The sequence below is a fragment of the Schistocerca gregaria genome, chromosome 4, assembly GCF_023897955.1.
Source record: "Schistocerca gregaria isolate iqSchGreg1 chromosome 4, iqSchGreg1.2, whole genome shotgun sequence".
Classification (NCBI taxonomy): Eukaryota; Metazoa; Arthropoda; class Insecta; order Orthoptera; family Acrididae; genus Schistocerca; species Schistocerca gregaria.
Genome location: NC_064923.1, coordinates 160,878,112 through 160,890,424, shown reverse-complemented (window position 1 = coordinate 160,890,424; position 12,313 = coordinate 160,878,112). Strand labels below are relative to the sequence as shown.

The window sequence follows — 12,313 nt, the reverse complement described above, 5'->3', positions numbered from 1 at the left end:
ATTTCAAAACTAGAGAAACTAGAGCAGCATAAAATACTAAAAAAATTCATCCATGGCTGTCGCGACTTCAATAAGTAATTTTAAATTTTCCATATTTTCCTGTGGAATTCTAATATTGTATCAGAGTTGTTGTAATCACATTATGAAGGGCCATTTGGGCCTTTCAAATAGAACTATTACTTTCCTTTTAAATGTACACAATGTACAATACAAATTCCTGTGTACAGGCTGTAGTTAGTGTCGCAAAACTATGGTTGATATCATTGGAAAGAGGAGAAAATTACCTTTAAAACAAACTGAAAAAAATCTTTGGGGACACGACAACTAAAACAGTGATACAAATAAATAGGATAAGTGTAAAAAAATGGCATCATCGTAGAATACTTTTCAATTTTCCGGCCCACAGCAAGTGTCACTACTGATAACACATCTTCCGAAATGTCTGTCATGGAAAACTGCAGTTGGTGTGGTTAGTGCACAATTGTAGTGTTATGTTTTCATTAATATTGGTAAGTCACAATTTAATAATTCAAGCAGCAGCATTAATTTGCTGCTGTTCATTTTATAGGAGAATTAACCTCTCCTTTATTTAAAAAAAAAAAACTGCAACTACTTATGTGCAGGATTATGGCAAGTAGACCTGTAGATGGCACAAACTACCGACCTGCAGCTTCGATACTTTTCTGCGAGCTAAGTGCCATAAGACTTTTTATTTACCTGTTGTGACCAACATTGTGGCTACCTCATTCACTGATTTAAAAAGCTGTTGTGTTGGTTAACAGGAATTAAGAAACATAGTGATTTAAATTATAATCATCTTGTGGTGTTCCAGTTCTTCTTGTTATGTCTGTGGTTGCTACGAAATGGGAAGATGAATTCCGCCTTATGCAACAACATGTAATGATGGCGAAAACTCTCCCTGCATTTTGAAAAATAGGAGAAAGTGGAGTCTCAAGTGACCATAGGTCACGAAATCGGCCTATTCTATTCACCAACAACATATGAGAAAGTGCCACAATATCAAAATCATGAGAAGTTGTAGATTGTCTAACAGAATAGCTACCAAAATAATATCCAATAGTATCATGTAAGTTAGAAAATAAAAATAACCCGCTGAAGATAGCACAAAAAGTGCTGAAACGTGTGTGGGTGAAGCAAAACAGAAAAAAAGGTGTCGTGCATAAGGCAGAATTCCTCATCCCGATTTAAATTATGTTTGCAAGCACCATAAAATTGAGTACCTGACTCAGTATGAAAATTACACTTATGTGCATTGTTGTGATCAATTTAAAAGACGTACAAAAGCAATAAACAATGGAAAATCCAGGATGGAATATAACAATATTGTGAAAAGGAAAGTTGCTACTGGCCATATAGCGGAGATACTGAGTGTTGCAGATAGGCACAACAAAGACTGTCACAAATATAGCTTTCGACCAGTAAGGCCATCATTAAAATTAGACAGCAGACACACACACACACACACACACACACACACACACACACACACACACAAATGCAGTATGTCCTCAGTTGGCTGGGACTGCAGTCGTGTGTGTGAGTTGTGTTTGCGTGAGTTGCGTTTGCATCTCGATCAATCTCGTTGAAATTATGGAGTGAAGAGTGGAAGCTATGGACCAGTAATGTACTACGGACGACTTCTTTATCAGGCACATGTGAATTACTTTGGAAAAAATTTATAAATCCTGCCAAGATAACAGGTTTCCAATGTGACTACACACTGTGTTCTTTGATCTGATTGGTACACCTCAGTTTTGCAATGGTATTTGCAGTGTATCTGTTTGTTTCTTGTTTCACAAGCTTCACCATATTCCTGTTGAAATTGTTTTAAAAAAAGTCAAATTTAGTTGATGTGGGAAGTGGAACTGGAATTCTCAGAACTTCTCCGTAAACAGTGTCCCTTACAGGAGCTGCAGACACAGGAATGTCGTCCCATCCCAAGTTAGCATTGCTGTCTGCCCTGGGTTTTCTTACTAGACGTACACAACATGCAGGTTGAGCTTTCAGTTGATGAACTAAAATGACAATGTGAAAGAATATTTGTAAAATTAGGTATCATAATTTTGCTCTAAATCAATGGTATTCATATTGATAATGAGAAGATGTAGTTGAGAATAATTACCATTTTTAAACTTCATGATCAAGAGCAGCGTGCTCTACATGCTGGGCTGTCTCCACATCACCAGCTTGATCTTCATTTCCTGTAAATAAGTCAGTCATATGTAGGGCGCGCTAACATGTTTTGTATTATTTACAGTATGGTACATCATCCGTGAGAAGTGGACAAATTATTTGTTTGAATTAGATATTAGCAATTTCTAATTATTTTTGCAAGTAGCAAATAATTGAAAATGAAATTCAGACTTTAGTTCTATACATAAACAAGTTATTAGATAACACTGGCCAAAATTGTTTACTTTTTTATGATCTATATATTAGCTGTACCCGTAGAGAGGGTGTTGAGAGTAATTACCATTCCGAAATTCGCAATCTATTGGATGCATTTCCTGTTGAGACATCATGTCAATATCATTCTGAAGCTCTTCTTCTGTAAATAAATAAGTCATACTTTCAACTGGATAAAGTGTATTATTAGAAGAAGACTAAAATATTTTACAAGGAATATACATAGCAAACATGTCCAAGCAGCCTACTATTTCTTACATGTTTCAACATACGACAAAGTCTAAATTCCAGTAAATATGTTGTAATTACCTGCAATATCTCTGTCATCTTCAGAATCAGCACAAAATTGTGCTTCCGACCCCGAATCATTGAATAGAACATCCAAAATTTCTTGATCTGTAAGCTATTGTCTGTACTGTTACATCTTGTTGGCACTGCTTAAGCATGGATGTGTCAGAATCTAAAGACATGAACATTTCTCTTGTTGGTGTTGCTATCTAGTAGATTTTTCTCATACCTAAACCATCAAGCTGGACAACGAAACATACGAGCTGCGAGTATAGCCCGTAGTTCGCTTTGTGTGCACTTTGTTACGTCACTGTGAGCATAGCTTGTCACTAGTCGGCAATGCTTAGTGCAGGGACTGCGAGCATAACTCACAGTTAGACCACAAAGTGTAAATGGATTTTGCTTAAAATTATGGTTTTGTGATACAACATGCAGCACAAAGCTACAATTGGACTCGCATGTTGTGTACTAGATTATGTTGTTATATACTACAGAAACCCTGATACTGAAGATCTGTTCCATTTATCATTATATTTCTGATGATTTAAGTCATGGCGTTGCTTTTGTCTATAAAACTCAGTAAAAAACTGGAGAATTGGTTAAGAATCACTGTCTTGCTGTTAATAGAGTAATTTACAGTTAGATGCAGTGCTTAATCCAAATATTTGCAATTTTTTAAAATTTGTGCCAACCGGAGGATGATTTAGGAACCACAGCCACATGGTCTTTCTTTGCAACAAGCCATGGAAAAACGCCCTGCGATGATGTTGGGGCAGTGTGAAATGGCTTGTGACATAGGCCAATTTACAGAGGCCATACAAAGAGTAAATTTCTGATCCTAAGAAAATGTTGGAGTTTTTCAGAGAAAGTTTCATAAATCCCATTTTTATATAGAAGAAAAAGAAGAGAGTTCTTTGGGGGGTAATAGGCAGCAGTGATATATAAAATCAAAAACTGTGGCTGGTACCAGAAGTTTCCAGAAATTAATACCTTTATCAGCTAATACAATGGCTGCAAAAAGAGGTAGCAGTACAAAAACTGTGCCTTACAGTTTAAATTTTCTCACATGGAGATACCTATTGCTATACATTCTCATTAGGGGAATGCTATTTATGGATTTATACATCCAGCAGGCCCATCGATGTTTTTTTTGTTAGTCAGAATGGATTGATATTTGTTGGGTTCCATTCAAAAACACATTTTTTACTACAAAACAATGAACAATAATGACAGGTATACAATACCAAATTTCTGTAGAGTGCCAAAAATTGATAAATGAGGAATGGAATAATTTGTAACTGATTTCTATTTTTAGAATCCTCTGTAGCCTAAACTGCATTTTTAGATAATCAGTAGAATAAATTTTTGTTTCTGTGTGTAAATGTGGATTAATTTGTTAATATGCCCTAAATGCTGTTCTTTATGACTACTAGTGTAGTTGTTATTTCCCTAATGATTTTCAGTCTGTTTTAAAGGAAAATTTCTTCTCTTTCCAATGATATCAGCAATAATATTGGGACTGTATAACTATAGTCTGTACACAGGAATTTGCAATTTAAGTTGCGTACATTTAAAAGAAAGTAAGATACCTCTTTGGAATGCAAATGATCCTTCATAATTTGATTACAACAAATCTGATAGAGCATTTGAATTCTGCAGAAAAGTATGGAAAATTTCAAATCGTTCTACTTAAATTTTAGGAGAGGTTAAACAAATTTAAAAGAACTTGTCACATTCACAGCAGCCATGGATGAAATTTATTATTTTAGGTTGAAAAATCAGGCTGCTCTGGCTCTGGAACAGCTTAAGATGGAGATCACAAATATTAAACCAGTCATTATGTGTATGTAAAAAATTCATATGTACCAAATTTCATGAAAATCTGAGTTGACGGGGTGGCATTTTGTCACTTTTCTGGTTCCTTTGTAATGGAATGACCCAAAACTGACTGCAAGAAAGAAAATGAAACCCCACAATTTCACAGCGCAGCATTTTCTTTCTTGCAGTTAGTTTCAATGGAAAACTTGTACATTGATGTTTAAAAAAAATATAAAGCTTATTTCTGTTCGAATATTTCTTAGGGTATCACATGAAAATGTGAAATAAGTAAATGAGTACATAAATAGGAATATAATAGAGGGAAACATTCCATGTGGGAAAAATATATCTAAAAACAAAGATGATGTGACTTACCAAATGAAAGTGCTGGCAGGTTGATAGGCACACAAACATACACACAAAATTCAAGCTTTCGCAACACAGACACCTGTGTGTGTGTGTGTGTGTGTGTGTGTGTGTGTGTGTGTGTGTGTGTGTGTGTGTGTGTGTGTGTGTGTGTGTGTACCTGCCCTTTTTTCTCCCTAAGGTAAGTCTTACTGCTCCAGGAATTGGAATGACTCCTTACCCTCTCCCTTAAAAATCACATCCTTTCGTCTTTCCCTCTCCATCCCTCTTTCCTGATGAAGCAACTGTTGGTTGCGAAAGCTTGAATTTTGTGTGTGTGTTTGTGTCTGTCTGTGTGTCTATCAACCTGCCAGCGCTTTCGTTTGGTAAGTCACATCATCTTTGGGTACATAAATATATACATATATTTATAAACATTATGCATTAAAAAATTAGCAGCCTAATTCCATCTGTACATTGCACTTTCCAAGATTTTTGGTAAGAACTGTAAACAATGACTTGTATTTATTTAACAGTATGGATGTACAATACAGAGATACGGTAACCAGATTTGTCCCAATAGTTAAAGATATACAGTAATATATTGTTACAATAGTGAACATTATAATGTTAACATGTTGTTGTTGTTGTCTTCAGTCCTGAGACTGGTTTGATGCAGCTCTCCATGCTACTCTATCCTGTGCAAGCTGCTTCATCTCCCAGTACCTACTGCAACCTACATCCTTCTGAATCTGCTTAGTGTACTCATCTCTCGGTCTCCCTCTACGATTTTTACCCTCCACGCTGCCCTCCAATGCTAAATTTGTGATCCCTTGATGCCTCAAAACATGTCCTACCAACCGATCCCTTCTTCTAGTCAAGTTGTGCCACAAACTTCTCTTCTCGCCAATCCTATTCAATACCTCATCATTAGTTATGTGATCTACCCATCTAATCTTCAGTATTCTTCTGTAGCACCACATTTCGAAAGCTTCTATTCTCTTCTTGTCTACACTATTTATTGTCCACTTTTCACTTCCATACATGGCTACACTCCATACAAATACTTTCATAAGTGACTTCCTGACACTTAAATCTATACTCAATGTTAACAAATTTCTCTTCTTCAGAAACGCTTTCCTTGCCATTGCCAGTCTACATTTTATATCCTCTCTACTTCGACCATCATTAGTTATTTTACTTCCTAAATAGCAAAACTCCTTTACTACTTTAAGTGTCTCATTTCCTAATCTAATTCCCTCAGCATCACCCGATTTAATTTGACTACATTCCATTATCCTCGTTTTGCTTTTGTTAATGTTCATCTTATATCCTCCTTTCAAGACACTGTCCATTCCGTTCAACTGCTCTTCCAAGTCCTTTGCCGTCTCTGACAGAATTACAATGTCATCGGCGAACCTCAAAGTTTTTACTTCGTCTCCATGAATTTTAATACCTACTCCAAATTTTTCTTTTGTTTCCTTTACTGCTTGCTCAATATACAGATTGAATAACATCGGTGAGAGGCTACAACCCTGTCTCACTCCTTTCCCAACCACTGCTTCCCTTTCATGCCCCTCGACTCTTATGACTGCCATCTGCTTTCTGTACGAATTGTAAATAGCCTTTCGCTCCCTGTATTTTACCCCTGCCACCTTTAGAATTTGAAAAAGAGTATTCCAGTCAACATTGTCAAAAGCTTTCTCTAAGTCTACAAATGCTAGAAACGTAGGTTTGCCTTTTCTTAATCTTTCTTCTAAGATAAGTCGTAAGGTCAGTATTGCCTCACGTGTTCCAACATTTCGACGGAATCCAAACTGATCCTCCCCGAGGTCTGCATCTACCAGTTTTTCCATTCGTCTGTAAAGAATTCGCGTTAGTATTTTGCAGCCGTGGCTTATTAAACTGATAGTTCGGTAATTTTCACATCTGTCAGCACCTGCTTTCTTTGGGATTGGAATTATTATATTCTTCTTGAAGTCTGAGGGTATTTCGCCTGTCTCATACATCTTGCTCACCAGATGGAAGAGTGTAGTCAGGACTGGCTCTCCCAAGGCCGTCAGTAGTTCTAATGGAATGTTGTCTACTCCGGGGCCCTTGTTTCGACTCAGGTCTTTCAGTGCTCTGTCAAACTCTTCACGCAGTATCGTATCTCCCATTTCGTCTTCATCTACATCCTCTTCCATTTCCATAATATTGTCCTCAAGTACATCACCCTTGTATAAACCTTCTATATACTCCTTCCACCTTTCTGCCTTCCCTTCTTTGCTTAGAACTGGGTTGCCATCTGAGCTCTTGATATTCATACACGTGGTTCTCTTCTCTCCAAAGGTCTCTTTAATTTTCCTGTAGGCAGTATCTATCTTACCCCTAGTGAGATAAGCTTCTACATCCTTACATTTGTCCTCTAGCCATCCCTGTTTAGCCATTTTGCATTTCCTATCGATCTCATTTTTGAGACGTTTGTATTCCTTTTTGCCTGCTTCATTTACTGCATTTTTATATTTTCTCCTTTCATCAATTAAATTCAATATTTCTTCTGTTACCCAAGGATTTCTAGCAGCCCTCGTCTTTGTACCTACTTCATCCTCTGCTGCCTTCACTACTACATCCCTCAGAGCTACCCATTCTTCTTCTACTGTATTTCTTTCCCCTATTCCTGTCAATTGTTCCCCTATGCTCTCCCTGAAACTCTGTACAACCTCTGGTTCTTTCAGTTTATCCAGGTCCCATCTCCTTAATTTCCCACATTTTTGCAGTTTCTTCAGTTTTAATCTACAGGTCATAACCAATAGATTGTGGTCAGAGTCCACATCTGCCCCTGGAAATGTCTTACAACTTAAAACCTGGTTCCTAAATCTCTGTCTTACCATTATATAATCTATCTGATACCTTTTAGTATCTCCAGGGTTCTTCCACGTATACAACCTTCTTTCATGATTTTTAAACCAAGTGTTAGCTAGGATTAAGCTGTGCTCTGTGCAAAATTCTACTAGGCGGCTTCCTCTTTCATTTCTTAGCCCCAATCCATATTCACCTACTATGTTTCCTTCTCTCCCTTTTCCTACACTCGAATTCCAGTCACCCATTACTATTAAATTTTCGTCTCCCTTCACTATCTGAATAGTTTCTTTTATTTCATCATACATTTCTTCAATTTCTTCATCATCTGCAGAGCTAGTTGGCATATAAACTTGTACTACTGTAGTAGGTGTGGGCTTCGTATCTATCTTGGCCACAATAATGCGTTCACTATGCTGTTTGTAGTAGCTTACCCGCATTCCTATTTTCCTATTCATTATTAAACCTATTCCTGCATTACCCCTATTTGATTGTGTGTTTATAACCTTGTAGTCACCTGACCAGAAGTCTTGTTCCTCCTGCCACCGAACTTCACTAATTCCCACTATATCTAACTTTAACCTATCCATTTCCCTTTTTAAATTTTCTAACCTACCTGCCCGATTAAGGGATCTGACATTCCACGCTCCGATCCGTAGAACGCCAGTTTTCTTTCTCCTGATAACGACATCCTCCTGAGTAGTCCCCGCCCGGAGATCCGAATGGGGGACTATTTTACCTCCGGAGTATTTTACCCAAGAGGATGCCATCATCATTTAATCATACAGTAAAGCTGCATGTCCTCGGGAAGAATTACGGCTGTAGTTTCCCCTTGCTTTCAGCCGTTCGCAGTACCAGCACAGCAAGGCCGTTTTGGTTAATGTTGCAAGGCCAGATCAGTCAATCATCCAGACTGTTGCCCCTGCAACTACTGAAAAGGCTGCTGCCCCTTTTCAGGAACCACACGTTTGTCTGGCCTCTCAACAGATACCCCTCCGTTGTGGTTGCACCTACGGTACGGCCATCTGTATCGCTGAGGCACGCAAGCCTCCCCACCAACGGCAAGGTCCATGGTTCATAAGAAAACGTAGGCTGGACAGACATCTCCACAGAATGTAATTCAGTAGAATCGTATTCAGAAAGCATTCGTAAAATATTTCACAGTGGTAGAGGTACCCTTCATATTAAATTCTTTGCGCACATTGACATTTTATGTAGCATGATGCAACTACACTTTCAATCAGATTGTGCAGGAGTAATTTACATGTAGAAATTGCGGAATTTGGAAATGTGAAAACCAACTGGAGATAGTAAAATATTTGAACAAAAATATTATTCTCGAAGACAATAACTACAATGGTGCCAAACACAATCGTGGAGGCTTTTGTAATTTTTGACAATGGCAAATATTTGTGTCGATGAAACATAATGAATATAATAAAATAACCAGTGACCAAAGAATGCTAACAGACAGCACATAATGTAAGGATGTTGTGACTACAAGGACTAGTCTCCAGTGACCACGAATAATGCAGTGCATGTAGAAGAAAAGTTACAAATTCATAACTATCAAACAATGGAAATCCAGGATGGAATGTAACAATATTATGAAAAGGAAAGTTGCCACTCACCATATAGTGGAGATGCTGAGTTGCAGATAGACACAACAAAAAGACTGTCACAAAGAAATAAAGCTTTGGGCCAGTAAGGCCTTCATCAAAAATAGACGACAGAGACACACATGGACACCTCACGCAAATGCCAGCTGCAGTGTGGTTTCAGTTCCGTGAGACTGCAGTCGTGTGTGCAAGTTGGATTTGCATGACGTGTGTGTGTGTGTGTGTGTGTGTGATTTGTTTTTGATGAAGGCCTTACTGGTCGATAGATTTATTAATTTGTGACACTTTTTGTTGTGCCTATCTGCGCCTTAGTGTCTCCACCATATGGTGAGAGGCATCTTTCTTTTTCATAATATTGTTAAATTCATAACTATATTACAAACATGTGCAACTGTTCAAATACAAGTTGTAAGCAGTTAAGAAAACCTTTGAACTAAATTGACAGGTGATTACTTCAACTTCAGAGAGTTTTTGTCCTTTCTGAAAGAGAGCAGGAGACTATTTAATGTTTATTGGGTATTTTATGTAGCTTCCCCTTTGGGAAAATGAGCAGAAGTGAAATTCTTCAGTGCTAACTCCACAATACCATTTCCAAAATAATACCTTTAATGTAAATTTTGGAGAATAATTTTCTGAAACCTTTGATATTGTAATATCAACTGTTTCAATGTTTTCTTACTTGTTTCAGGGAATCTGAAGACACAATACTTATGATTTTGAAAGAGATCTATGCTACAATGGGAGTACCACCTGACAGTCATTCAATACAGCAAAACATACCGATTGACAGGGAGCCAAAAACTAACACAGACCCAGATATTTATAATGAACTATCATATTTTGATGGCCCAGAACCACCAACAGGATCTGCTTCATCTGCCAGTGGTACCTCAACTTCGTTCAGTACCCCAAATCCTTCACATCCAGGTGGACTTCAGCTGCAAGTGTCCAGCCACCCTATATATCCATCCACCCAACAAAATGAGCCTGAGAGAACTGTAGGTATGGACCCAACAGCCCCACTGACAGAAAATAAGAATTTAGGGCCACCACCAATTTCAGGTTTTGTGAGAAAATAAATGTACAAGCTTTTATTGCAGACTGCTGAAATATTTGCCAATGAACATGTAAAGTATGTTGCACATAACACAAGTATATATTGCACAAAATGGTGATGCTGTCTTGTATACATAATTAAATACTGTGTTAAGCTATTTTCATCTCTCTATGGGATTTCAAATTTTAATATTTATTTTTCATGTAAAATATTGTACAGTTTGTTGTTGAGTTGCTAGACTTACAGTATTTGTGTGCAGTATTTATTGTTTCAATGCAGTTAGTCATTTTGAAAGGTATTTTGTTTGGTGTCAGAGTGAATGTACTGAAGGGAATATGTGCAATGTTGTCTCTGTAGTTCTGGTGTATTGTTTTTAATTCAGAGAAAGGGATTTGATTTATGGTCATGCTTACATAATGCGACACAGATGTAACACAAGTTTTCCTGGTCATTAAGCAAAAAAAAGTATTTATCTCTATGCTCCCACTGGTAACTTTGTTTCCAACCAATGTAGATTATGTAACGTAACATTACTGAAAGTGACAGTGTGGTGCAGAAGTTGTGATTTTAAATTGGTTGCATCTAATACATACTTCTGTGAAAACTCGAGCCTTTTTATGAGAGTGGAACCGCAGTAAAATAATTGTGGAGGTATGCCAAGAGTCGTCATACTTCATGTCAAAATGGATAGCTTTAACATTTGTAACTATTGTACATATTTTTTGTAATACCTAAATACATTATGTAATGTATGTGTGTGATATAAATATCAACGTTATTTTTGTTACAAAAATTTAGTCGCATATGGTGACATTATGAAATAACTCTAAATAAAATGATCTTGTTGTTATACACTTGTGTGTGTGTGCCCTTGTGACTCCTACATTCCTTAATTGTTTGTTGGCCTTTCTATAAGGGGAGTCAAATGAAAACTATACACTTCCTGCAAAGGGACCATGGAATGATTCCATTCAGAAGTAATCATCACATGCATTAAGACATTTATTCCAAGGGTAGAAGAGATGATCAGTTCCAGCTTTTTAGAATGTAGTCAGCCAGTGATGGGTCCACAACTGCACCATTCTTGCACTTTATTGTATGACTGAAACTGACATCCATGCATATCTTTCTACAGATCACGAAAGATATGAAAATCATGCAGTGTACAATCTAGGCTGTTGCAGTGTTTTCCAAGACAATCACTGAAGTATAGCCTTTGTGTGACTGGCAGTTTGGAGTACACATTATTGTGCCACAGGATGATTCCACCCAACAGTGTTCTTGGGTGTTTTGGTTTTGTCACATAGCAGATTCTGCAAAGTGTATTCATAGCACTGCACATTGGTTGTGATTCCACACCTGAGGAGCTCGATGAGCAGAGTGTTCCTGCAGTTCAAGAAAGACCTCATCATGATCTTTTGTGATCCCACCATTTCTAGTCTGAGGGCAAACACTGTAGCCAGCATGAGAAATTTCCCACATCTCACTGCCAAAGAAATTCAAAGCTGTTCTCACAAGTTCCAGTAAGAACATGATGACCTCCTCCGACTGCAGGGGCTCTCTGCCTATAGAATTCCTTAATCATGGGACCACAATGCACGTACTGCAATATGGAGACACTTTGCAGAAACTGAGATGTGCCATACAGTCAAAACAACCAGAAATGCTGTTGGACAGAATCATCCTGTTGCAAGGTAATGCCTGCCCCCATGCTGCCAATTGGACAAAGGCTAGGTGTCAGCATTTCGGTTGGGAAACACAGCAGCATCCTCCATATAGCCCTGGTCATACTCGTGTGTGATTTTCATGTCTTTGGCGGCCTTAAGAAAGATGTATGGGCATCGGTTGCAGTTGGATGAGAAAGAACGAGAGTGTGTGCGATTGTGGATCCATCAGTGGTCGACTATGTTGCATGAAA

The 12,313-nt window shown here is 37.8% G+C and overlaps 1 protein-coding gene across 2 annotated transcripts in view; it reads left to right on the top strand.

Moving 5' to 3' along the window:
* The window catches only part of LOC126365914 (phospholipase DDHD2), a 213,888-nt gene extending 202,636 nt beyond the window's left edge, over nucleotides 1–11,252 (top strand). For both annotated transcript variants that reach the window (XM_050008651.1, XM_050008652.1), the window contains exon 13: nucleotides 10,027–11,252. In XM_050008651.1, the coding sequence (XP_049864608.1) occupies nucleotides 10,027–10,417 (391 nt within the window). In that variant the 3' untranslated portion in view covers nucleotides 10,418–11,252. The remainder of the gene's footprint in view (nucleotides 1–10,026) is intronic.
* The last annotated feature ends 1,061 nt before the right edge of the window (nucleotides 11,253–12,313 follow it).